The 27,881-nt window shown below is 49.8% G+C and overlaps 1 protein-coding gene across 4 annotated transcripts in view; it reads left to right on the forward strand.

The window, feature by feature from the left end:
• EDA (ectodysplasin A) overlaps positions 1 to 27,881 on the forward strand; it is a 94,986-nt gene that overhangs the window by 24,946 nt on the left and 42,159 nt on the right. For all 4 annotated transcript variants that reach the window (XM_073600771.1, XM_073600773.1, XM_073600770.1 and 1 more), the window contains exon 2: positions 24,659 to 24,767. In XM_073600771.1, the coding sequence (XP_073456872.1) occupies positions 24,659 to 24,767 (109 nt within the window). The remainder of the gene's footprint in view (positions 1 to 24,658; positions 24,768 to 27,881) is intronic.

Below are 27,881 nucleotides of genomic sequence, written 5' to 3' on the forward strand. Positions count from 1 at the left end.
GGAGCTCTGGTAAATACTGGTTGGTGCTTAGACCACTCACCTCGGGTGAGCCCGTGTCCTCCACCAGGGTGATCTGCTTGTTCAGTTACCCTGCTGGTTGGTGGCAATCTCTCGACTGCTATAGCTACTGGTCTCTGAGCCTGACCATGGCAGATACCCTTCCGTTTTCAGAGGTTTACAACCACTTTAAAGCCAAGCTGACATATTCTAATTCTCTTACATTTGCTCAGGGCATTTAAACATCAATTACCTCAGGGCACAAAGGGGTTAAAGCAGTTTTATTATTATGTAAAGGCTTTTTGTTTTCTTTCTTATAAACCAGATTTTAGTAATATTTTGGGACAGAACAACATTATTTTGCCAGTATGTGTCCTTAAAAACCACTTTTATTTGATGTTCTCCGTATTAACCATCTGTACGTCATCTGGAGCCGGTCAGGAGCAGCCTTGCCAGGGTCGGATATACGTATTTAGCCGCTTTCCTTCCGAGTTTTCCTTTTTTATTGTATGGAGAGCATGTTGAACTCTTCTGTGTTTTGGCGGGTTGGTGAATCCTAGAAGCATGCTGTTGTATTTATGGAGGTGTCCTCCTGAGATATTGCCTGTTTTGACCACTTGCCACCTGCTAACAGTACATTTACATGCTAGCAGCAACATACAGATGCACCCCAAGCCACTTCCTGTTTTTTGGGCAACCCCCTGCTGATCTGTGATGTGATTGGATGCAGCACCAGTTTTGTCAGCAGGTTTCAGCCAATGATTTTGACTGTATACCTGCTCATTGGTTGTGGCCAATCACAACACAAAGTTCCATGTTTACAAACACACAGAACACCAAACACAACAGCGATGTGGCTGTTCTCCCTGAAATCAACTCTGAGACCGAAAGTAAAGACAGCCAGACCCTGTGAGTAAAATCGGCACACATACACTTGTTGGGCACACAGTTAACCCCTTGATTGCCCTTCTGATCATCCCTGCCACCCATTAATGTTGTTAGTACAGTATTATCCCTGATCACTGTATTGGTATCACTAGTGACGTCCGTGTCAGTGACTCTCCTAGCCAGTGTGATGGTAGAGCCCATACAAGACATGGTCAGAGAGGGGAGAGGCCCACACAAGGCCTGGTCATGGACGGGAGAGGCCCACACAAGGCCTGGTCATGGACGGGAGAGGCCCACACAAGGCCTGGTCATGGACGGGAGAGGCCCACACAAGGCCTGGTCATGGACGAGGGAGGCCCACACAAGGCCTGGTCAGAGACGGGAGAGGCCCACACAAGGCCTGGTCATGGACGGGAGAGGCCCACACAAGGCCTGGTCATGGACGAGGGAGGCCCACACAAGGCCTGGTCAGAGACGGGAGAGGCCCACACAAGGCCTGGTCATGGACGGGAGAGGCCCACACAAGGCCTGGTCGTGGACGGGAGAGGCCCACACAAGGCCTGGTCGTGGACGGGAGAGGCCCACACAAGGCCTGGTCGTGGACGGGAGAGGCCCACACAAGGCCTGGTCGTGGACGGGAGAGGCCCACACAAGGCCTGGTCGTGGACGGGAGAGGCCCACACAAGGCCTGGTCATGGACGAGGGAGGCCCACACAAGGCCTGGTCATGGACGGGAGAGGCCCACACAATGCCTGGTCAGAGACGGGAGAGGCCCCCGCAAGGCCCGGTCGGGGACGGGAGAGGCCCCCGCAAGGCCCGGTCGGGGACGGGAGAGGCCCCCGCAAGGCCCGGTCGGGGACGGGAGAGGCCCCCGCAAGGCCCGGTCGGGGACGGGAGAGGCCCCCGCAAGGCCCGGTCGGGGACGGGAGAGGCCCCCGCAAGGCCCGGTCGGGGACGGGAGAGGCCCCCGCAAGGCCCGGTCGGGGACGGGAGAAGCCCCCGCAAGGCCCGGTCGGGGACGGGAGAAGCCCCCGCAAGGCCCGGTCGGGGACGGGGGAAGCCCCCGCAAGGCCCGGTCGGGGACGGGAGAAGCCCCCGCAAGGCCCGGTCGGGGACGGGAGAAGCCCCCGCAAGGCCCGGTCGGGGACGGGAGAAGCCCACCAAGAGCCCCACAAAAAGTGCAGAATGGCTTCAGTTTGGGCACCAGGGGAATGAGGTTTTAAGTTGTCTGTTGGGGTCACACTGTACAGGGTCAGTGCTGTAACACATCAGTGACCTTTTATTAATCTAAAACTTGCTTGTATATCCTATACTAACCATGAGAATGTGCTCTAGGCAGGAGGCTGGAGAGTCTGGATGGTGTACCGTCTGTGGGGAATTTAGTATAGATTGTTGGCTCTCTGGATAATGATCTCTGCAATGAGTTCTGTGTATAAAGGGCAGCAGATTTATCGTATTTTGCTGGATTGCATTTTCAATAACTAGATTTGGCCCATATGAATGTGATCATGTCTCTCTCTGAATTTAACCTTTTCCCAGTCCTCCTTCTACTTGGATCTTTGCTTTGGGCTCTCTGAAAGATGTCCTGTTTATTGACGAGCAGTTAGAAAGGTGTAATGTCAGGAGAGAGAGATATTAAAGAGGACCTGAACTAGGGAACCTGCCAAAAAAAAGGCAAACTGAAGATAAAGAACAATCGGCAGTATTGCCTGTAAGATTACAGCAGTTGTAGGTTTGCCCCATTACTGACTTACCATGTCTTGTTCTGCATTATGTCTTTATGTGGAGGCGGCCATCTGGGTAAAGGAGCAGCAGGGCTTTGCTTCCTCATGTCATAGTTACCCTAATGACTGCTGGGGTAATGCTAGAGGTGGCAGAAGCACAGATCCACAGATTGGGTGAAGAAGAAGTAGGGAGATCCTTGTACCACAGGTCCTCAGGCACAGCTTCCTCCATGGCAAGAACAATGAGCAGCACAGTAGTAGGACTTAGCCTCAGGTATTGCTTGTGGTTCCCCTTCAACTAATCCTTTCCCCATTACTGACCTAGTATGCCTTTGTTTTGCTTGACCATCTTGGTAGAGGAGCAGGGCTTTGCTTTCTCATGTCATAGCTGCCCTCCTGATGACTGATGGGGTAATGATAGTGGAGCAGGGATTTGCTTCCTCATGTCAGAGCTGTCCTGATGCCTGATAGGGTAATGATAGTGGAACAGGGATTTGCTTCCTCATGTCAGAGCTGCCCTCCTGATGCATAGTGGGGTAATAATAGAGGTAGAAGAAGCACAGATCCTCAGAATGGGTGAAGCAGAAGCAGGGAGATCCTTGCACCACAAGTCCTCAGGTACAGCTTTCTCTCCAGCAAGGAGAACAATGACAAGCACAGTAGTAGGACTTGGCCACCAGTATTGCTTGTGGTCTCCCTTCAAAGAATCCTTTCCCCGTTATTGACATACTATGCCTTGTTCTGCTTAGTGTCTGTGTGTGGAGGTGGCCATCTTGGTAGAGGCATCGCTTTGCTTCTTCACGTCAGAGCTGCTCACTGGTGATCAGATAACTGGTGGGGTAATGATAGAGGGGAAGGAAGCAAAGATCCACAGAATGGATGAAGCAGGGATATCCTTGCACTGCAGGTCTTCAGGTACAGCTTCCTCTCCAGCAAGGCGAACAGTGAGCAGCACAGTAGTAGTACTTATCCACAAGTATTACTTGTGGTTCCCCTTCAACTAATCCTTTTCCTATTACTGACCTACTATTACTTTGTTTTGCTTGACCATCTTGGTAGAGGAGCAGGGCTTTGCTTTCTCATGTCGTAGCTGCCCTCCTGATGACTGATGGGGTAATGATAGTGGAGCAGGGATTTGCTTCCTCATGTCAGAGCTGTCCTCCCTGATGCCAGAGCTGTCCTCCTGATGCCTGATGGGTCAATGATAGTGGAGCAGGGATTTGCTTCCTCATGTCAGAGCTGTCCTGATGCCTGATAGGGTAATGATAGTGGAACAGGGATTTGCTTCCTCATGTCAGAGCTGCCCTCCTGATGCATAGTGGGGTAATAATAGAGGTAGAAGAAGCACAGATCCTCAGAATGGGTGAAGCAGAAGCAGGGAGATCCTTGCACCACAAGTCCTCAGGTACAGCTTCCTCTCCAGCAAGGAGAACAATGACAAGCACAGTAGTAGGACTTGGCCACCAATATTGCTTGTGGTCTCCCTTCAACGAATCCGTTCCCCGTTATTGACATACTATGCCTTGTTCTGCTTAGTGTCTGTGTGTGGAGGTGGCCATCTTGGTAGAGGCATCGCTTTGCTTCTTCACGTCAGAGCTGCTCACTGGTGATCAGATAACTGGTGGGGTAATGATAGAGGTGGAGGAAGCACAGATCCACAGAATGGATGAAGCAGGGATATCCTTGCACTGCAGGTCTTTAGGTACAGCTTCCTCTCCAGCAAGGCGAACAGTGAGCAGCACAGTAGTAGTACTTATCCACAAGTATTACTTGTGGTTCCCCTTCAACTAATCCTTTTCCCATTACTGACCTACTATTACTTTGTTTTGCTTGACCATCTTGGTAGAGGAGCAGGGCTTTGCTTTCTCATGTCGTAGCTGCCCTCCTGATGACTGATGGGGTAATGATAGTGGAGCAGGGATTTGCTTCCTCATGTCAGAGCTGTCCTCCCTGATGCCAGAGCTGTCCTCCTGATGCCTGATGGGTCAATGATAGTGGAGCAGGGATTTGCTTCCTCATGTCAGAGCTGTCCTGATGCCTGATAGGGTAATGATAGTGGAACAGGGATTTGCTTCCTCATGTCAGAGCTGCCCTCCTGATGCATAGTGGGGTAATAATAGAGGTAGAAGAAGCACAGATCCTCAGAATGGGTGAAGCAGAAGCAGGGAGATCCTTGCACCACAAGTCCTCAGGTACAGCTTCCTCTCCAGCAAGGAGAACAATGACAAGCACAGTAGTAGGACTTGGCCACCAGTATTGCTTGTGGTCTCCCTTCAACGAATCCGTTCCCCGTTATTGACATACTATGCCTTGTTCTGCTTAGTGTCTGTGTGTGGAGGTGGCCATCTTGGTAGAGGCAGCGCTTTGCTTCTTCACGTCACAGCTGCTCACTGGTGATCAGATAACTGGTGGGGTAATGATAGAGGTGGAAGAAGCACAGATCCACAGAATGGGTGAAGCAGGGCTGCAGGTCTTCAGGTACAGCTTCCTCTCCAGCAAGGCGAACAATGAGCAGCACAGTAGTAGTACTTATCCACAAATATTGCTTGTGGTCTCCCTTCAACTAATCCTTTCCCCCTTACTGACCTGCTATGCCTTTTTCTGCTTGGTGACTGTGTGTGGAGGTGGACATCTTGGTAGAGGAGGCAGGGCTTTGCTTCCTCATGTCAGAGCTGCCCTCCTGACGAATAGTGGGGTAATGATAGAGGTAGAAGAAGCACAGATCCTCAGAAATAAGTGAATCACAAGCAGGGAGATCCTTGCACCACAAGTCCTCAGGTACAGCTTAGCCACCAGTATTGCTTGTGGTCTCCCTTCAACTAATCTGATCCCCCGTTACTGACCTACTATGCCTTGTTCTGCTTGGTGTCTGTGTATGGAGGTGGTCATCTTGGTAGAGGCAGGGCTTTGCTTCCACATGTCAGAGCTGCTCCCTGATGATTGGCGGGGTAATGATAGAGGTGGAGGAAGCACAGATCCACAGAATGGATGAAGTAGAAGCAGGGAGATCCTTGCACTGCAGGTTCTCAGGTACAGCTTCCTCTCCAGCAAGGAGAACAGACAGCAGCACAGTAGTGGCATCACCAAATCGTTTTATCTCCCCTAGCTAGAAAGTACCCAGCAGCGAGGTGTAAAACGTCACTTTCCCTGGCCCTCACAGCCAGGGAAGAAGGTAATGGAGTGCAAACTGCACTCCATTTAGCTTCAGTGGAAGACAGATGAGACATCAGAGTTCTAAAAGACCCCTGATGTCTCATTAAAAAGAACCTGTCTTAAAAATATATCACAAAGGATATACACCCAAGAACACCCCCTTCTAAAAGGCAGAGCCTGGATATCAGAAGTGCATTGCCATTCCAGGAGAACAAAGGACAGATTTTTTGGGGTGCTGCTTGGCCATAATTTCCATTTCTCGATGATCCCTCTAACATAGTAAATCCTGACTTCTTCAGGTCTGCAACGCTTTAAGCGGACGATTTGTTTTCCAGCTGAGAGATTAGTTATGAGTACTAAAATAAAATAACAAGCAGATGCTGCATGAATCGAAGACTCAGAATGATAAAAAGAAGAAAAGCTGAGATGAGGAGCAGCAGACGAACAATTCCCTATCTGGGGGACCGCAGGAGGATCCCTAATATCTTCCAGCTCTCCATAAATAATTCACATGATGGCTTTGACAGAAGATAGGAAATCTAAATTTAACACAAAGGAGGACCACATGTCTATCACCTGTCTGTACATGCCGTGCTCATTTGTGGATATAAGTGGAAATAAAGGAAACTCGTATTCTTGCACATTTTGGTGTTGGGATTTTTTTTTGTGTGAATCCCACTGGTGAATGGAGGAATCCACAAGAGATTCCCAGCTATCCCCAAATATTCAGGTAGCTGAGATGTGGCGCCGCCCCCCCCCCCCCCCCCCCTTCCTATCGTTTCCTTCAATGTCCCCCACATTTTGTCTGATCGCTGTGTCACTACTGGTGTGCAAGGCTTTGCTGCGTCTACACCTATAGGGGGCGCTTACAGCCCTGCTCCCATAGGTTTAATGGGAAGAATTTTTAGGATGTGGACCAGGAGTGATCAGACCAAACCTGTGATTCAAATTAAACTTCTAGGCATCCCAGAATAGCATTGAGGCGCCGTTCACATATATGCAAATTGGATGCGTGTTGATGCAGATGGGGCACTGCCCTCCGCCTCAAAGCACCTTGTCCCCATGTTGATTGGGGATAGAGCTTGAGCTATTGAATATCATAAAAAACGCATAAAGTTGGAGAGGCTGCACATGCCAATTAAATGATAAACGATGGAAAAAATTCCCGTTTTTGTTTTTTATTTTTTTTTGTTTTGTTTTTTTAGCAGCAGATGAAATATTAGACAAAATGTGAAATGTATGAACAAAATCTTTTATTTTACAAATGTTAAAAAAATCACGAAGTGTTAAAATATGAGCTCTGGTTTACAAATGACCCATCAGACATGACAACATTTTAGTATAGGAAGATAATGCGCTTCAATAGTGTAGAGGTTCTGCCCAAACGCGTTTCGACCAAAAAAAAGTCAGTTTTCTTCAGGGGGACTAAGTTGCCTCTAATAGATAGGGAAACGTTCGTGGAACCAGAGACTTTGATGCCCCGTACACACGATCGGATTCTCCGACAACAAATGTTGGATGTGAGCTTGTTGGAGGAAAGTCTGACCGTGCGTACGTTCCATCAAACATTTGTTGTCGGACTTTCCACCAACAAATGTTGGCTAGCAGGTTCTCAAATTTTCCGCCAACAAATGTTTGTTGTCGAAAAGTCCGATCGTGTGTACACAAGTCCGACGCACGAAAGTCCATGCTTGCTCGGAATCAAGTACAACCCGGAAGCGCTCAGTCTTTTAAAACTAGCGTTTGTAATGGAGATATCGCGTACGTCTTGTAAGTAACCACGTTCGGAATTGTTGGCCAACATTTTTGTGACCGTGTGTATGCAAGACAAGTTGGAGCCAACAACCTTCAAACAAAAATCCACGGTTTTGTTGGCGGAAAGTCCGATCGTGTGTACGGGGCATTAGGGTCCAGGTTGCGCTCTCTAGGACATCCTTACCACCCTTCTAGCGAGGCTCAAGGTGGCTGGCTTGGGAGAAGCCATACTTAGGTGCCCAAATGGAAGAAGGGCTGAACACCTCGAGAGGTTAAATCGCTCCCTCTGATTGGCTGAGCAGTGCTCATCCCGACTCAGTTTTTTTCTGGGAGTGGGACAGGACATTCCCCCTCTGTCGGACCACCAGCTTGGTCCAAATGAACTATTTGAACTTCACTAAAACATGGAGATCAGCTTTAATCCTCCCTCCTCCCTCCTCCCTCCTCCCTCCTTCCTCTTTCCTCCTTTCTCCTCCTTCTTCTCTTTCCTCTTTCTCCTCCTTCTTCTTCTCTTTCCTCTTTCTCCTCCTTCTTCTTCTCTTTCCTCTTTCTCCTCCTTCTTCTTCTCTTTCCTCTTTCTCCTCCTTCTTCTTCTCTTTCCTCTTTCTCCTCCTTCTTCTTCTCTTTCCTCTTTCTCCTCCTTCTTCTCCTCTTTCCTCTTTCTCCTCCTTCTTCTCCTTCTCCGTTCAGCTTTAAACCATTCTTGGCAATGAATGAGACTAATAAAACAGTCCTGTTGAAAAATTTGCACAACTTTAGTCCTCTGTGTCATGTAATTGCCCTTTAGCATCGGTGATGATGGCTTGCAGTCTTTTTGTGGTAGTTGTGAATAATTAGTGAATAAGGACCTTTTTTATTTTCTCATATTGGTATAACAGCCCATTCTTTTTACTAAAAAGCTATAAACTATAAATTCTTTGGTTGTCTATCATCAGATGTTTGAGATCTCCCCAAAGTGTCTCGGTGATGTGAAGGTCAGGGGGTTGTAATGGCCACCATTCCAGAACCTTCAAGCTGAACTCCGGGGGAAACCAAAAAAAGTTATTTTACAGTGGGTCCCCCCCCCAGTAATACAAGGGTTAATTGTTCATTACTGCCTTGGGGTACCATTACCTTACCACTCCATCCCCAGACAGCCAGTGCTCAGCTCTTTTCAATGATGCCACAGGTTGTAGGTGGTCCCTCAGCATCCTCACGTACAACGCAGAACAGTTAACCGACCACGCTGGAGAAGAGGCTGCAAGGACCTGCAGGGAACGATGGATCTGGTAAGTAAAGGTCTTTTTTTAGCTGGTACCCCAGGCATAAATGAGCATTTAACACTTCTAGTAAAGGAGGAGCTCCCCCTGTAAGGGGATTTTTTTGCTTCTCCTGGAGTGCAAAGCTTTCTTCTGCAGTCGCTGAAGGATCATCTTGGCCTTATGTTTTTAATCATTCTCTTGTAAAAAAAAGTCCAAGTGTGCCACATGCTGAGCTTCCTGGGGTGATAAATATAATATTTTTAAATAATATGAAGCATTCATCCATTTCAACTAAATTCCCTCAACTGCTGGAGCTCACACACCCCCCCAGAACAGCAGAGATCCCCCCCACCAGGGGATGTGTGGTGTGCTTCTCGTCTTGAGGCTTCTTTACTCATTGTGTTTGTGGTTGAGACCACAATGTTTGGTATTGGTCTCATCACGCCAAATGGTTTTCTTTCAGAGGCTTTGAGGCTCCTCTAGGGGCTGTTCGGCTTATTGGCAAGGGGCTGTTTTGTGGTGTTGGTGCAGCAAAATTACACAGTTTATAAATTGTGACCAGGAAATGTACAATCTTGCTGAAAAATAAGAAAACATAACAGGCCAAACCCTTGGGAATCATATTCCCTATGGGATTCATATTCTGTAACTGTAGGTGATAACAGAAATGGCCCAATCATAAAACAAAACATGGCAACATGTAAACCAATGAAATTACCCCTGTTCAAAAGTCTGCACCCCCCTTAGTTCTTAATACTGTGTATTACCCCCTTTTAGCATCAAGGACAGGGTGCCATCTTTTGTAATAGTTGCCTGAGGGCCCCAAACTCTTGCAGGTGGTCTAGCTGACCATTTGCCTTTGCAAAATGCCTGCAGGTCATGCAAGGTCTTTGGAAGCCTTGCATGAACCGCACGTTTGAGATCTCCCCAGAGCGGCTCGATGATATTAAAGTGTAAGTTCATCTTTACAGAAAAATCTGTAAGGTGAACTTACACAGGATCCCCTCCTGGTCCCCCAGGTGACCTGGACCGCAGCAATCTCCCGTTCTAAGCCCCGGTATATCCGCGTCAGGAGTTAGAAATCACCTCGACAGGACAGGCTATGCGGCTGCTGATTGGTTGGCGCAGCTAATCTGATGGTGCTGACCAATTAAAATGCTCCAAAACGTCACTCCTGACAGGCTACGTTTTGGACATTCAGCTCAGGCGATTTCTAAGCCCCGGACTCCTAGCGCGGACATACTGGGGCTTAGAACAGGAGATTTCCAAATTCGGTCAACTGTGTCCATCTGCAGCAATGTAATTTCGGGACCCTTTGGGTCCAGAGACTCCAAATTTTGTCTGCAGCTAGGGGGACATCTAGGACCCCTTAACTACCGAGTTTGAAGTTTGCGGGACCTATGGCTGCAATTGGGCACAGTGAGGCTGCAGACTGGCATTGTTGACCCTCTTTTCCACTTACAGTAGCTGCGCATTTCTCACCCCAGGCTTATACTCGAGTCAATACGTTTTCCCAGTTTTTTGTGGTAAAATTAGGTGACTCGGCTTATATTCTGGTCGCCTTATACTCAAGTATATATGGTACCTTCTTACGCAGGTCTTTTTACAGTTCGTTTCTGCTCCCCATGGCTCAGTATCTAGTCTGCTCAGTGCATCCACATGAGAGCGAACAAACTCGGTAACTATTTATACACAGACACCACAAATGTGGGAAATTGTCCTTTAATTGGCATTTTAACCCTTGTGTGTCTGTACTACGGCTAAACATTCGGGGGGGGCCGTTTCATCAGGGACATTTGGGGGATTTCTGTTAGTTGTTTGGCTCCTTTAGTGAATCATAACAATAAGTGATAATAAATGGCTTCATATCATCACTATCCTTAAATAAGACATGATCAGTCAGAATTTCCATCGATGCCAAAATGTCACCATGTCTGCCGGGGGAGGCAAGCTTTTGAGCACATCCGTGTATGAAGAGTTTGTGAACTGGCACGATCGCTTTCTTTGCTGCATGGAGTCGCTCTTCAGGTTCCAGAGATTCATAATGGGTTAGGTATGGCATGATACAACGTTCTCCTTGACCTCGCCGCACATCTCCGGCAGGACTAATCCTGAAGTTGGGAACGCCCTTCGCCTTCTGCTGAGGATTGCGACACCGGCGGTGGAGATATTACCTTGTCTTAGGAAAGTTTAGCTGACTTTAATGGCCCCGGGATATTATTATATTAGTAGAACACCATTCCAGAAGCTGTAGTTATATTTCATGTGGTTTCATCGTCAAGCTGTGATGAAATAGAACATTTGTCAGTTACGGCAATTGTAACAGAGTGAATTCGGGCAACTCGTCATTTCCGGGGCATTCTTCGGCTCTTGTGTGCAAAGATTATACAACTGGGCCCTGGTAGTGAGAAGGGAGGTCCACTGCTGCTGACTTTTAATATATGGGCACTTACCTGTCCAGGGAGCCGGCAATGTCAGCACCCCAAACCAATCTTCGGATTGGCTGATGGGTGCAGCCACTGTGCTTTCCAATTGGTCTGGTGGCGGAGGAAGGAGGAGGGAGCCGAACTTCTGAGAAACGTGCCGCGGCCCCGTCTTCCGGAAGTGGGGACAGGTACCTGTCAAAAACAGGTACCCGTCCCCCCCCCCCAAATGTGGCACCGGAGGTGGGGAGAGGACGAATAAGTGGAATTTTCACTCTTGAGTGGAACTATGCTTTAAGTTTTAAAAATGCTACCCCCCGATCTTCCCCTGTCCCTCCATCCCCCGATCTTCCCCTGTCTTGTCCCTCCATCCCCCGATCTTCCCCTGTCTTGTCCCTCCATTCCCCGATCTTCCCCCGTCCCGTCCCTCCATCCCCGATCTTCCCCTGTCCCGTCCCTCCATCCCCCAATCTTCCCCTGTCCCGTCCCTCCATCCCCCGATCTTCCCCCGTCCCATCCCTCCATCCCCGATCTTCCCCTGTCCCGTCCCTCCATGCCCGATTTTCCCCAGTTCCTCCATGCCCAAACTTCCCCTGTCCCTCCATGCACCGATCTTCCTCCTGCGTTTCTCCATCCCCCGATCTTCCGGCGTTTCTCCATCCCTCGATCTTCCCCCTGCGTTTCTCCATCCCTCGATCTTCCCCCTGCATTTCTCCATCCCCCGATCTTCCCCCTGCGTTTCTCCATCCTCCGATCCTCCCCCTGCGTTTTTCCATCCCCCGATCTTCCTCCTGCGTTCCTCCATCCCCCAATCTTCTTGCGTCCCTTCCATGCCCGATCTTCCCGCCTCCCTTCCATGCCCGATCTTCCCGCATCCCTTCCATGCCCGATCTTCCCGCGTCCCTTCCATGCCCGATCTTCCCGCGTCCCTTCCATGCCCGATCTTTCCGCGTCCCTTCCATGCCTGATCTTTCCGCGTCCCTTCCATGCCTGATCTTTCCGCGTCCCTTCCATGCCTGATCTTTCCGTGTCCCTTCCATGCCCGATCTTCCCGCGTCCCTTCCATGCCCGATCTTCCCGCATCCCTTCCATCCCCCGATCTTCCCGCGTCCCTTCCATGCCCGATCTTTCCGCGTCCTTCCATGCCCGATCTTCCCCTGTCCCTTCCATGCCCGATCTTCCCCTGTCCCTTCCATTCCCTGATCTTCCCGCGTCCCTTCCATGCCCGATCTTCCCGCGTCCCTTCCATGCCCGATCTTCCTGCGTCCCTCCATCCCTGAACTCCCCGTGTCCCGCCATCTTGGTCCCTAAACTCTCTTGTTGGAGTGCTTCTGGAAGGTGGGAACGGAGGCACTCTTCTGTTTTCACTCTTGCCCGTCGCCCTCTTACAGAAGTAAAAAATCATTTGCATCATTGGTTGGGTTTCCAGACGGATATGTAGAAGACACACGCCGGCTTTAGTTGGGCTTTCAGTTATTTTATTCTTTTGTCGATTGAAGCTTTTGTTAATGGTCTTCTTGGGAATGATAAATAAAAAATAACCGAGGAGCTGAAATCCCTTTCCTGAAGGAAATGATACTCCAGCCCGTCTTATAATTTATTTATCCTCTTCAGTGAGACATAACACTGCATTGTGTCAATATTTGAGTCTCCGTGCGTTTTCATCCTACGTCTGTGCACAGCGGGATTTCTTTATACAGCTTAGACAAAGGGCAGGCCACCTAGACCTAGTCATAGGGGTAGGCAACCTCCGCAGTCCAGCTGTGGTGAAACTATAAGTCCCATGAGGCATTGCAGGACTCTTGGCAGCCACACACATGACCCCCAGAGGCATGATGGGATTTGTAGTCTCACCAATGCGGGAGTTGTCTACCCCTGGCTTTAACCAAAGATGAGGAGAATGCGATGTTTGTCACCTGATACAGCCGATGATACTTGGATTGTTATCAGGTTTTCCTGTTCCTAAGGACATACACTACCTAATTGAACATTGACCTGTGTTCCGGTCAAGAACAGCTACTGTCCTGACAAGCAAGTCAGGTCACAGGAATAGCAGAAGACTGCTTAGCATGGAGTTCATGTGGAACTGAGCCATAAATCAGTCTGCAGCCGTGTTGCATGCTGGCAGTTCCTTGGCTGCAGCCGTGTTGCATGCTGGCAGTTCCTTGGCTGCTGCCGTGTTGCATGCTGGCAGTTCCTTGGCTGCTGCCGTGTTGCATGCTGGCAGTTCCTTGGCTGCTGCCGTGTTGCATGCTGGCAGTTCCTTGGCTGCTGCCGTGTTGTATGCTGGCAGTTCCTTGGCTGCTCCCGTGTTGAATCCTGGCAGTTCCTTGGGTGCTACCATGTTGCATGCCAGCAGTTCCTTGACTGCTGCCGTGTTGAATCCTGGCAGTTCCTTGACTGCTGCCGTGTTGCATGCTGGCGGTTCCTTGGCTGCCGCCGTGTTGCGTGCTGGCGGTTCCTTGGCTGCCGCCGTGTTGCGTGCTGGCGGTTCCTTGGCTGCTGCCGTGTTGCTTGCTGGCGGTTCCTTGGCTGCCGCCGTGTTGCGTGCTGGCGGTTCCTTGGCTGCCGCCGTGTTGCATGCTGGCGGTTCCTTGGCTGCCGCCGTGTTGCGTGCTGGCGGTTCCTTGGCTGCCGCCGTGTTGCGTGCTGGCGGTTCCTTGGCTGCTGCCGTGTTGCATGCTGGCAGTTCCCTGGCTGCTGTCGTGTTGCATGCTGTACAAAAAGTTAGCAAATGCCCCCACCTATAACTGGCCTTTGCAGCAAGGAGCATTGGAGGAGAACATGTCAAACAAAGGCCAAGGAAAAATCCAAGCTCTACTTACCGACAGCCTTAGGCCAACCAAATTGTCCTATCCAACAGTATGTGTTAAAAACAGGGGTTCTGCACACATTTGCAAATACATGCGTAAGCTACATAGCCCCGGCATGGCACCCTGTTTCCTGTATTCCCTACCTCAGTGGAAGCACATGCATTCTGATGGATGGATAGAGGGCAGATGGGCTGGAGGGAGCCCACTCCTCAAAGGTACAAGGGCGCACTGAACACCCAGCACATAGCGCTATGGCTGCAAAGGTCTCAGAGCGTTGCCTGACCAATATATCAACAGTACAGAAAGTTAGCCACTGGCCTATGCAGCAAGGAGCATTGGAGGGCAACATATGTCACAAAAAGGCCAAGGAAAAATCCAAGCTCTACTTACCGATCGGCCTGCGACCAACCAAATTCTCCTGTTGCATGCTGTCAGTTCCCTGGCTACTGCCATGTTGGATGTGACTATGGTATTCAGGTAGCTGCTGCACCTTTTGGCAGTTTGAATACCTGAACAGTGAATTCATCTAAAAGGATGACAATATTGCATTTGGTTCCTTTTGGTTTTTAAGTCCAGTTTTGTTGAGCTGAGCTAGGTGGTGCCGATAGGGCCACCCACGGTTTGAATTCTGGGTGGATTCAAGCCAGATTGTTCGAGCTGCAGGATTGGTCTAAGACTAGGCTGGTGCCGGCTATTCCTGTTTGGTACATAAACATGCATGTCTAGCTGAAATTTGTTGGACCCTCTTTAAATCCTGCCTATTATTAGTCTTGCACTATATATACAGTTAGGTCCATCTATATTTGGACACGGGCACAATTCTCATACTTTTGGCTCTGTATGCCACCAGAATAACATGAAAATGAAACATTCCAAATTAATTTGAAGTGCGGACTTTCAGCTTTAATTCAAGGGGTTGAACATAAATATCAAGTACAAATTTTAGGAACTGCAACCGTTTTTATACACAGCCCCCCCCCCCCCCATTTTCAGGGGCTCAAATGTAATTGGACAAATGAATATAATGATAAATGTACATTTGTAATATTTTGTTGAGAATCCTTTACTGGTAATGAGTGCCTAAAGTCTGGAGCCCATGAACATCACCAAAGACTGATTTTTTTTTTTTTTGCCAGGCTCTACCTGCAGATGTCTTCAGTTGTTCTTTGTTTGCGGCTCTTTCTGCCTTTAGTTTTGCCTTCAGCAAGTGAAATGCTCAATTAGGATGAGATCAGGTGATTGACTCGGCCATTGCAGAATATTCCACTTCTTTTCCTTCAAAAGCTCCTGGGTGGCTTTTGCAGTGTGTTTTGGATTATTGTCCATCTGTACTGTGAAGCGCCGTCCAATCATTGGCTGAATCTGGGCTGACAGTATATCTCTAAACACCACAGAATTCATCCGGCTGCTTCTGTCACATTGTCAATAACCACCAACGACCCAGTGCCACTGGAAGCCATGCTGAGGGCTGCTGCAAGGTTTTATGACACCCTAGGCGAGACCTTATTTTGCCCCCCCCCCCCCCCCCCCCCCGGCTACACGCCTGGCACCACCTCCTTTGCCCAGCCCATGTACACCCCACCTTTTTCATATAGCGCCCCCTAAAATGCAGCCTCACCAGCGCCCATCCAGTGCAGCCTCACCAGCGCCCATCCAGTGCAGCCTCACCAGCGCCCATCCAGTGCAGCCTCACCAGCGCCCATCCAGTGCAGCCTCACCAGCGCCCATCTGTGAATGTTTACTTGCTTCCATTCATTCGGGACACAGACACAGTCCTCCGTCGCTGCTGCACCTCTGACACAATATGTGAATGAAGCGGCGGCTGCCTGCTGATGCTGAGACTTGTTGCTTGCAGAGAAAAGAGAGTAGGAACACCAGTCCCTGCCTAGTTTGCCTAGTGGTAGCACCGACCCTAGCCATGCATGCCCATGCCATCACACTGCAAGCTCCACCATGTGACCACAGATGACGTTGTATGCTTTTGGATCATGAGCTTTTCCAAGCCTTCTCCACACTTTTTTTCTTCCCGTCATTCTGGTATAGATTAATCTTAGTTTCTTCCGTCCAAAGAATGCTTTTCCAGTACTGATCTGGCTTTTTTGATTTTTTTTTTTTTTTTTGGCAGTCTATTCTGGCTTTTCTATTCTTCAGGCTTATGAATGGTTTGCACCTTGTGGTGAACCTTCTGTATTTTCTCTAGTGAAGTCTTCTCTTGATTGTAGACTTTGACAAAGATACGCCCACCTCCTGGAGAGTGTCCTTCACTTGTTTCCACCTCCTGGAGAGTGTCCTTCACTTGTCTCCACCTCCTGGTGAGTGTCCTTCACTTGTCTCCACCTCCTGGTGAGTGTCCTTCACTTGTCTCCACCTCCTGGTGAGTGTCCTTCACTTGTCTCCACCTCCTGGTGAGTGTCCTTCACTTCTCTCCACCTCCTGGAGAGTGTCATTCACTTCTCTCCATCTCCTGGAGAGTGTCCTTCACTTGTCTCCACCTCCTGGAGAGTGTCGTTTCACTTGTCTGGATGTTGTGAATGGGTTTTTCTTTACCATAGAGAGGATCCTGCGATCATCCACCACTGTTGTCTTCTGTGGAGTGCCAGGTCTTTTTATGTTGTTGAGCTCACCAGTGCGTTCTTCTTTCCTCAGAATGTACAAAACTGTTGATTTAGCAGCAACAATAGGAGTGGCCGTCTCTCTGATGGATTTGTTTTGTTTTTCAAGCCTTACAATGGCCTGTTTCACTTGTATGGACAGCTCCTTTGATGTAGGTTCACAGCAATAGATTCCAAATGCAAATACCACACTTGGAATCATCTCCAGACCTTCTACCTGCTTCATTGATTTAGAAATAACGAAGGAGTAGTCCACACCTGGCCATGAAACAGCTTTTCATTCAATCGTCCAATTACTTTTGGCCCCTTGAAAAAGTGGGGATAGCTATTCTTAAGAGCTGTAATTCCTAAACCCTTCCTCAGATTTGGATGTACATACCCTCAAATTTTACCTGAGAGTGTGACCTTTCACCCCATATCCATTATATAACTAGAGCTTGAATATTTGAATATGTTTTGGTAAATACATGAAAAAATCTAAAATTGTGCCTGTGTCCAAATATATATGGACTGAACTGTAGGTGTGTATGGGAACATGCAGAGGGTCATGATGCCTTCTTTGTATTAAAAATCAGCAAAGCCTGTCATTGGACTGAAGGTGCCAAACTCTCCTGTTCTGTCTTCACAGTCCTTGTCCTCTGCTCAGCCCCCCGTGTCCAGTGAGAGAATCGCTGTGCTCCCGGAGTAAAAGCCGATCTCTGAGTGATTCGATGAATATTCAGACATCTCACAATGATTTGCAGATAGCGGCTGATTACCAGCAGGTGTTCTGTACACAACAATCCACTAGAACCATCCTAATTGTTCCGCCATGTTCCCGGGGTTCCGCCTACTTGGCTGCGGCTCTCCCTTCTAATATCTTGCAGTGTTTAACGTGGAACTGAACTGTGTCTGAGCTCCACAAACTTATATAGCAATATTTAATTCATTTGTAATATTCTCACCAAGCTCCCCCACCTACCCATTCATTCATGTCTCCATCCGTGTCTCCATCCCCCCGTCCCTCCGTGTCTCCATCCCCCCCGTCCCTCCACGTCTCCATCCCCCCGTCCCTCCACGTCTCCATCCCCCCGTCCCTCCACGTCTCCATCCCCCCGTCCCTCCACGTCTCCATCCCCCCGTCCCTCCACGTCTCCATCCACCCGTCCCTCCAGGTCTCCATCCACCCGTCCCTCCACGTCTCCATCCACCCGTCCCTCCACGTCTCCATCCACCCGTCCCTCCACGTCTCCATCCACCCGTCCCTCCACGTCTCCATCCACCCGTCCCTCCACGTCTCCATCCACCCGTCCCTCCACGTCTCCATCCACCCGTCCCTCCACGTCTCCATCCACCCGTCCCTCCACGTCTCCATCCACCCGTCCCTCCACGTCTCCATCCACCCGTCCCTCCACGTCTCCATCCACTCATTCATCCACGTCTCCGTCCATCCATGTCTCCGTCCACCCGTCTATCCATGTCTCCATCCACCCGTCTATCCATGTCTCCATCCACCCGTCTATCCATGTCTCCATCCACCCGTCTATCCATGTCTCCATCCACCCGTCTATCCATGTCTCCATCCACCCGTCTATCCATGTCTCCATCCATCCACCCGTCTATCCATGTCTCCATCCACCCGTCTATCCATGTCTCCATCCACTCATTCATCCATGTCTCTGTCCCTCCATGTCTCCGTCCACCCATGTCTCCATCCACTCATTCATCCATGTCTCCGTCCACCCGTCCATCCATGTCTCCGTCCATCCATGTCTCCATCCACCCGTCCCTCCGTGTCTGCATCCACCCGTCCCTCCGTGTCTGCATCCACCCGTCCCTCCGTGTCTGCATCCACCCGTCCCTCCGTGTCTCCATCCACCCGTCCCTCCGTGTCTCCATCCACCCGTCCCTCCGTGTCTCCATCCACCCGTCCCTCCGTGTCTCCATCCACCCGTCCCTCCGTGTCTCCATCCACCCGTCCCTCCGTGTCTCCATCCACCCGTCCCTCCGTGTCTCCATCCACCCGTCCCTCCGTGTCTCCATCCACCCGTCCCTCCGTGTCTCCATCCACCCGTCCCTCGTGTCTCCATCCACCCGTCCCTCCACGTCTCCATCCACCCGTCCCTCCACGTCTCCATACACTCATTCATCCACGTCTCCGTCCATCCACGTCTCCATCCACCCGTCTATCCATGTCTCCATCCACCCGTCTATCCATGTCTCCATCCACCCGTCTATCCATGTCTCCATCCACCCGTCTATCCATGTCTCCATCCACCCGTCTATCCATGTCTCCATCCACCCGTCTATCCATGTCTCCATCCACCCGTCTATCCATGTCTCCATCCACCCGTCTATCCATGTCTCCATCCACCCGTCTATCCATGTCTCCATCCACCCGTCTATCCATGTCTCCATCCACCCGTCTATCCATGTCTCCATCCACCCGTCTATCCATGTCTCCATCCACCCATTCATCCATGTCTCTGTCCCTCCATGTCTCTGTCCACCCGTCCATCCATGTCTCTGTCCACCCGTCCATCCATGTCTCTGTCCACCCGTCCATCCATGTCTCCGTCCATCCATGTCTCCGTCCATCCATGTCTCCGTCCATCCATGTCTCCGTCCATCCGTGTCTCCATCCACCCGTCCCTCCGTGTCTGCATCCACCCGTCCCTCCGTGTCTCCATCCAACCGTCCCTCCGCGTCTCCATCCACCCGTCCCTCCGTGTCTCCATCCACCTGTCCCTCCGTGTCTCCATCCACCCGTCCCTCCGTGTCTCCATCCACCCGTCCCTCCGTGTCTGCATCCACCCGTCCCTCCGTGTCTCCATCCACCCGTCCCTCCGTGTCTCCATCCACCCGTCCCTCCGTGTCTCCATCCACCTCTCTCCATGTCTCCCTCCCTTCATCCATGTCTTCTTGCTTAATTTTCCTGAGAAATCACTTTCAAAAACACCCCTCCAGCATTTCTAGCTGCAGCCATCTTGAGTAAGGGCAGATGATTCATGTAGCATTTTACTTCCTGGAATCCATGAGCCCTTAGCTTGGGCATGCAGACAGGAGGGTGTGCTTAGCTGATAAAGCCCCTCCTCCTGTGAAGATCTGTGGTATGTATGACCTCATTTTGGCCCAGGCCAGAAACCAGGAAGACACTGAAGAAATGTTAAAAAAGAAAAGTGTAAACCAAGTAAATATAATCTTCCTTCTATCTATTTACTAATGATAGCAGGACAACGGTTACAAATAATGGTGATTGAGAGAAGTTCTGCTTTAATCACCAATCAGAGGTTCTGCAATATTTTTCTGTATACTTAGAAGGCTTTTCTATATATGAAGCAAAAATTAAAGAGAACTCCGCCTAAAATATTTTTTGGTTTGGTCCTGTCTCTGTTTTTTGGCCAGGAGCGCGGTCACCATTGCCTGAGAAAGGGGGGCGCTTAGCGGCCTTGAAACGTTTGTCGCTTTTTGTAGATGACCATGAAATGTCCGGTGTGGTCTGAATACGGTGTGCCGGTGATGTCTTGGGTTGGACTTCTTCTGCTTTGGTGGTGCCGTCCTCCATTTCCTCACAGCCACCCTTCAGTGGGCGGGTCTCCTTGCTGTATGGAGGGCTCTGGAGTCTTTGTTCTTATCGTTCGGCCAGGAAGTCTCCTCCTGATGCCATCAAAGGGCCCCCCCCCCCCCGGTACGGTCTTGCATTGTAATGTATGTATTGCAATGTGTTTTATTGTTGCCCCCTGCGCTACTGCAGATCACTCATTGGTACTAATAAAGAAAAACCCACTGCTGCTTTTTTTTATTTTATTCTTTTTTTTTTTACCTCAATGCACATGGTCAAGGCAAGATGTCCCTTTTGCTTGGTGTAGGGACCCTGTGTGGCCCTAAAACTGGAGCCACAACTGGGGTATAGTTTACAGGGGGGGGAGGGGGGGCGGTTTGCATTAGCTCTTAAAGGGTAACGCCATTTCTGTGGGAAACAAAAATATCAGAAAAAAAAATAATCTAGTGTATATTAGTAGTGCACCAAAATGTAAGATTCTGTACCGAAGCCGAAAGTTCAGGATGCAGTTGGCTGAAATCCAAAACCAAATGGACAGTTAAAAAAAAAAAAAAAAAAGGGCCAGTAATGGCTGAAAATAAAAATTCATATTTCATGATATTAATTAAAAAGTTGAACATAATACAATTCTATATTTTAAAAAAAAAGATACACTTTTTTTTTTTTTTAAATATATACTTGTATTATGTTCAACTTTTTAATTAATATCATGAAAGTAAATGAATATAAATTTATTTTTGGCCATTACTGGCACCTTTTTGTTTTTTTTTCAGCCGATAACTCCTATTTTTGGCCGATAATTTTTGGCGCCTCCCTCGTGTATATAATTGCTACAGAAGTCATATTGTAATTAAAAAATAAAAAATAAAATAAAAATTCCCTTTTCCTTTGTTAATCTGCAGTCGCTGTCATTTTCTGTAAAATGCAATATGGCCACCTGGAGGCGCTCTGTACACAGAAGGGTATACAGGGTCCCTCCCCCCCAGAAACATCACTTCCTGCTTGTGTGATTGGCTCATTGATTTTTTTTTCCCAGAAGTCCGCTCTAAGATACAAGTCAGATTTTGGGCAACCCCTGCAACAAAAATGGGGGTGGGGGGGGGGGGGAGCAAACTCACGTCCAAAGGTTTGTAAACCCTCCAAGGTTTGTCACCTTAATACGTTCTATGCATTAAGGTGAAAAACCTCCTGTGATGCAGCAGCCCCCCCAGATCCCCCCATTGGGCACCATCCATGTAACGGTGCTGGCCAATCACAATCCATCTGGTCCATCCCAGTAGCACTGCATGGAGAAGAGAGAGGAGAGCCGTGGGGAATCAAATTCCGATGCCTTGACAGCTGAGGATCACCTTAGGCAAGGACAGCGGGGACTGGATGTAAACTTTATTTTTTTATTATGCTTTAAAAAAAAAAAAAAAAAAAAAATGTAATGAGATATATTTTTATAAAACATTTTATATAATATAATTTTTTTAATTTTTTTATCTCACGTTTTCAAAGGTAGAGGAGAATCCCTCCTGATTGTCTGAGACACAGCAGCAGCACCATTGGCTCCCGTGGCTGTCACTCAAAGTCAGTTACCCAATCAGTAGAGAGAGCGGGCGGGGCTGAGCTGCAATTCCGCTCAGGTGGCTCCCCCCCCCCACAGCAAGCTGCTGGCTGAGGGGGCCACTCAACAGGAGGGAGGGGCCAGGAGCAGTGAAGAGGAGGAGCCGGGCTGCTCTGTGCAAAACCATTACACAGAGCAGGTAAGTATATCATGTTTGTTGTTTTTAAAAAAAAAATAGACTTTACAATCACTTTAAATTCCATATTTGTCCTCCGGGGGCGCTGCGCTATAAAACGCTCCGCAATCTGTGAGAATGCGGGAACAGAATGTGCGGATCCGGAAGGTCATCATGGGATTGGCTGATGATGGATCTCTGATTTCCTGTGGTGCTGAGATCTGGTTGGTTGCAGGCAGGACAGGTCACTCCTAGTGGACGGAGGTCCGGGGGCGGAGAGCGCACAGACGCGTGTCGCCAAATGTGCGTCTTTTTCCTGGTTCGTCAGTTCAGATTCGTTCCGATCACGTGATCCATTGTTAATGTCTTTCGGTGTAAAGGAACAATGTGTCACTTTTTTTCTATCCCTTCATTTAGTTGCGGGGAGCAGCCCAGCCCTCGGCATTTTCATTATCTCTTCTCTGTGTAAGTCACTAAAACAACAATCTCCTCCCAGTCCTCGGAGGATTCGTGTTCGGACAGAAATGGAGCTCATTTGTCGAGGAGGAAACGATCCGTCTGCCGATTCTTCTTGGCACTCGCCGAGATTTTACGTGTTTTTGTCGTCGGATTTAATGTAGAAAAATTGCCTCTTTCGGGGTGATAATTCCGGGACATTTATTGGGGATTTATTTGATTTCTGTGCAGCGATGTGTCCGATCTCCATGTTTATCAGCAAATAAGTAATAATACCTTCCAGGCTTCACTTCACATTCCGACACCCTCCCCCCTCCTCCATTCATGAAGACGAGTGCCGGGATCCAATCATATACCGTGTAGAGGAGGAGCGTCCCCGGGTCACTAAATATAACATATATATATTAAAATATGGCTAATCATGCCAAAAAAAAAATGGTCTTTATTTAACCCCTTCACGCCCGCGCTATTACAGAATGACCGCTACGGCGAGGGCTTACTTTTCCGGGAAGATGCACTTTCATTGCCCAGGGGCAGCATGCCATGTGTCCTTCGGACTCCGCTGATCAGAATAAAGGGCCAATGACAGCGGCCCTTTACTTACATGATCGTCTGTGTCCAATGACCGTTGATCACATTGTAAACACAAGCCGGTGATCAGCTTTTTTTTTTTTTTTTTTTCCTTACATTGACCGCATGAGAGGAGAGGAGAGCTGATAACTGGCTTGTGTGAAAGAGACATCTACACTGAATATCAGTGCAGTCCCAACAGTGCTCACCATTGTCGCCCACCAGTGCAGCCTCATCGGTGCCCACCAGTGCCCCCTCATCAGTGCCCCCACTGGTGCCGCCTCATCAGTACAGCCTCATAAGTGCAGCCTCATCAGTACAGCCTCATAAGTGCAGCCTCATCAGTGCCCCCCACCGGTGCCGCCTCATCAGTGCCCCCCACCGGTGCCGCCTCATCAGTGCCCCCCACCGGTGCCGCCTCATCAGTGCCCCCCACCGGTGCCGCCTCATCAGTGCCCCCTACCGGTGCCGCCTCATCAGTGCCCCCTACCAGTGCCGCCTCATCAGTGCCCCCCACCGGTGCCGCCTCATCAGTGCCCCCCACCGGTGCCACCTCATCAGTGCCCCCCACCGGTGCCGCCTCATCAGTGCCCCCACCGGTGCCGCCTCATCAGTGCCCCCCACCGGAGCCGCCTCATCAGTGCCCCCACCAGTGCCGCCTCATCAGTGCCACCTCATCAGTGCCCCCACCAGTGCCGCCTCATCAGTGCCCCCACCAGTGCCGCCTCATCAGTGCCCCCCACCGGAGCCGCCTCATCAGTGCCCCCACCAGTGCCGCCTCATCAGTGCCCCCACCAGTGCCGCCTCATCAGTGCCCCCACCAGTGCCGCCTCATCAGTGCCCCCCACCGGAGCCGCCTCATCAGTGCCCCCACCAGTGCCGCCTCATCAGTGCCGCATCATCAGTGCCCCCACCAGTGCCGCCTCATCAGTGCCGCCTCATCAGTGCCCCCACCAGTGCCGCCTCATCAGTGCCCCCACCAGTGCCGCCTCATCAGTGCCCCCACCAGTGCCGCCTCATCAGTGCCGCCTCATAAGTGCCCCCACCAGTGCCGCCTCATCAGTGCCCCCACCAGTGCCGCCTCATCAGTGCCCCCACCAGTGCCGCCTCATCAGTGCCTCCACCAGTGCAGCCTCATAAGTGGCCGTCAGTGAAGGAGAAAAATTACTTGTTTGCAAAGCTTTATAACAAACCACCAAAAGAAAGCTCTATTTGTGTGAAAAAAAATGATAAAAATGTAGTTTAGGTACAGTGTAGGATGACCGCGTAATTGTCATTCAAAGTGTGACAGCGCTGAAAGCTGAAGATTGGCCTGGGCAGGAGGGGGGGTAAAGTGTGCAGTAGGCAAGTGATATGAAGCCATTTATTATCACATAGTTGTTTTGGCTCCTTTTTAAATGCAAATGATACCAACTTCCCCAAATGTCCCTGATGATAAGTCTGTTCTCTGTGCCATGCAGTCTGTGGCATCAAATCCCAGCCCCCCCCCCCCTCCCGCCTGCTGGGGATGAGAAATGCTGTGTGAATTCTGGACTTTGAATGGCTGTAGAGGAGAGAGGGTGCAGATAAACAGGTACAACTTTGGTAGGAGGATTTGTTTTATCTCTGTGTATTATTGGAGGATAGTCACTTCACTGGGGATATTGAAGGGTTTACAACGGCTCTATCTCCAGTGATGAGGATCCCGTGTTCTCCTCCTCTGCTCTCTGATCGATCGATCTTCTACCATTCTGAAGACATATTTGTTTCCATTTCTTACAGATGGCCCCCATCATAAACAGCCTGAACCCTGAAGACCTGTCCTACCTTGAGGAAGGGAACCGACATCTACGGAGGACGAGGAGGAACAAAGGCAGCGAAGGCTCTGAGAGTAAGTGTTGCTTGTGCTCCGAGGCTCTGAGAGTAAGTGTTGCTTGTGCGCCCCGGCTCTCTAAGGGGCGAACATGACCCAATGGGATGGATATCTTCATATATGCAGGGATAGGAGTCATAGAAGGAGACTACTGATAGAGCAGCCTCCAGACATTACTAGCATCACCTGAAAGGTGACCTCCTGTGATACTAGTAATGTCTGGGGGCTGCTGTGATGGGTGACCTGCTGTGATACTAGTAATGTCTGGGGGCTGCTCTGATGGGTGATCTGCTGTGATACTAGTAATGTCTGGGGGCTGCTCTGATGGGTGATCTTTGGTGATACTAGTAATGTCTGGAGGCTGCTCTGATGGGTGATCTGCTGTGATACTAGTAATGTCTGGGGGCTGCTCTGATGGGTGATCTGCTGTGATACTAGTAATGTCTGGAGGCTGCTCTGATGGGTGATCTGCTGTGATACTAGTAATGTCTGGGGGCTGGTCTGATGGGTGATCTTTGGTGATAGTAATGTCTGGGGGCTGCTCTGGTGGGTGATCTGCTGTGATACTAGTAATGTCTGGGGGCTGCTGTGATGGGTGATCTGCTGTGATACTAGTAATGTCTAGGGGCTGCTCTGATGGGTGATCTGCTGTGATACTAGTAATGTCTGGGGGCTGCTCTGATGGGTGATCTGCTGTGATACTAGTAATGTCTGGGGGCTGCTCTGATGGGTGATCTGCTGTGATACTAGTAATGTCTAGGGGCTGCTCTGATGGGTGATCTGCTGTGATACTAGTAATGTCTAGGGGCTGCTCTGATGGGTGATCTGCTGTGATACTAGTAATGTCTGGGGGCTGCTCTGATGGGTGATCTGCTGTGATACTAGTAATGTCTGGGGGCTGCTCTGATGGGTGATCTGCTGTGATACTAGTAATGTCTGGGGGCTGCTCTGATGGGTGATCTGCTGTGATACTAGTAATGTCTGGGGGCTGCTCTGATGGGTGATCTGCTGTGATACTAGTAATGTCTGGGGGGCTGGTCTGATGGGTGATCTTTGGTGATAGTAATGTCTGAGGACTAACAGTTGCTGCAGCACCTGCTTTCTTCTAGTAAGCTGGTTCTGCTATTGGAATATTTTACACGGTACTTGAATGGGTCGCGCTCAGCTGCAGTACCAACCACCCACCAAGCACTACAGGGGGATATAATGTTTGCTATTCAATGCATCAAGGCCGCGGCATGTGTACAACCCAGTCTGGCTGCCTCTGCAGCTTAAGGGGTTGGGGAGGGGTGCATTCAAACTGTGTTTCAACTGCCTTTTTTTACTGGAAAATATAGACAATGTCTGAAGGTCGAATAAAATTAAAGACCATTCAGCAATGGTGGTGGCTTTATTTCTGGTTGGCTGTGACATTACCCTGGATAGTTGTGTGGTGTTCAGAGCCGGGGAAGTATCTTGTTTGGTTGGGAAGGTCGATGGTTGTGTAGTGTGCAGAGCCGGGGAAGGATCTTGTTTAGTTGGGAAGGTCGGTGGATGTGTGGTGTGCAGAGCCAGGGAAGGATCTTGTTTAGTTGGGAAGGTTGGTTGTTGTGTGGTGTGCAGAGCTGGAGAAGGATCTTGTTTAGTTGGGAAGGTCGGTTGTTGTGTGGTGTTCAGAGCCGGGGAAGTATCTTGTTTGGTTGGGAAGGTCGATGGTTGTGTAGTGTGCAGAGCCGGGGAAGGATCTTGTTTAGTTGGGAAGGTCGGTGGATGTGTGGTGTGCAGAGCCAGGGAAGGATCTTGTTTAGTTGGGAAGGTTGGTTGTTGTGTGGTGTGCAGAGCTGGAGAAGGATCTTGTTTAGTTGGGAAGGTCGGTGGTTGTGTGGTGTGCAGAGCTGGAGAAGGATCTTGTTTAGTTGGGAAGGTTGGTGGTTGTATGGTTTGTAGAGCCGGGGAAGGATCTTGTTTAGTTGGGAAGGTCGGTGGTTGTATGGTTTGTAGAGCCGGGGAAGGATCTTGTTTAGTTGGGAAGGTCGGTGGTTGTCTGGTTTGTAGAGCCGGGGAAGGATCTTGTTTAGTTGGGGTGGTTGTGTGGTGTGCAGAGCCGAGGAAGGATCTTGTTTAGTTGGGAAGGTCGGTGGTTGTGTGGTTTGCAGAGCTGGGGAAGGATCTGGTTTAGTTGGGAAGGTCGGTTGTTGCGTGGTGTGCAGAGCCGGGGAGGATCTTGTTTAGTTGGGAAGGTCGGTTGTCTGGTTTGTAGAGCCGGGGAAGGATCTTGTTTAGTTGGGAAGGTCGGTGGTTGTGTGGTGTGCAGAGCCGGGGAGGATCTTGTTTAGTTGGGAAGGTCGGTGGTTGTGCGGTGTGCAGAGCCAGGGAGGGATCTTGTTTAGTTGGGAAGGTCGGTTGTTGTGTGGTGTGCAGAGCCGGGGAAGGATCTTGTTTAGTTGGGAAGGTCGGTTGTTGTGTGGTGTGCAGAGCCAGGGAAGGATCTTGTTTAGTTGGGAAGGTTGGTTGTTGTGTGGTGTGCAGAGCTGGGGAAGGATCTTGTTTAGTTGGGAAGGTCGGTTGTTGCTTGGTGTGCAGAGCCAGGGAAGGATCTTGTTTAGTTGGGAAGGTCGGTTATTGCTTGATGTGCAGAGCTGGGGAAGGATCTTCTTTTGTTGGGAAGGTCGGTGGTTGTGTGGTATGCAGAGCCAGGGAGGGATCTTGTTTAGTTGGGAAGGTCGGTTGTTGTATGGTTTGCAGAGCCGGAGAAGGATCTTGTTTAGTTGGGAAGGTCGGTTATTGCTTGGTGTGCAGACCTGGAGAAGGATCTTCTTTTGTTGGGAAGGTCGGTTGTTGTGTGGTGTGCAGAGTCGGGGAAGGATCTTGTTTAGTTGGGAAGGTCGGTTGTTATGTGCTGTGCAGAACCGGGGAAGGATCTTGTTTAGTCGGGAAGGTCGGTTGTGTGGTGTGCAGAGCCGGGGAAGGATCTTGTTTAGTTGGGAAGGTTGGTGGTTGTGCGGTGTGCAGAGCCGGGGAAGGATCTTGTTTAGTTGGGAAGGTCAGTTGTTGTGTGGTGTGCAGAGCCGGGGAAGGATCTTGTTTAGTTGGGAAGGTCGGTGGATGTGTGGTGTGCAGAGCCGGGGAAGGATCTTGTTTAGTTGGGAAGGT

The sequence above is a fragment of the Aquarana catesbeiana genome, linkage group LG09, assembly GCF_042186555.1.
Source record: "Aquarana catesbeiana isolate 2022-GZ linkage group LG09, ASM4218655v1, whole genome shotgun sequence".
Lineage (NCBI taxonomy): Eukaryota > Metazoa > Chordata > Amphibia > Anura > Ranidae > Aquarana > Aquarana catesbeiana.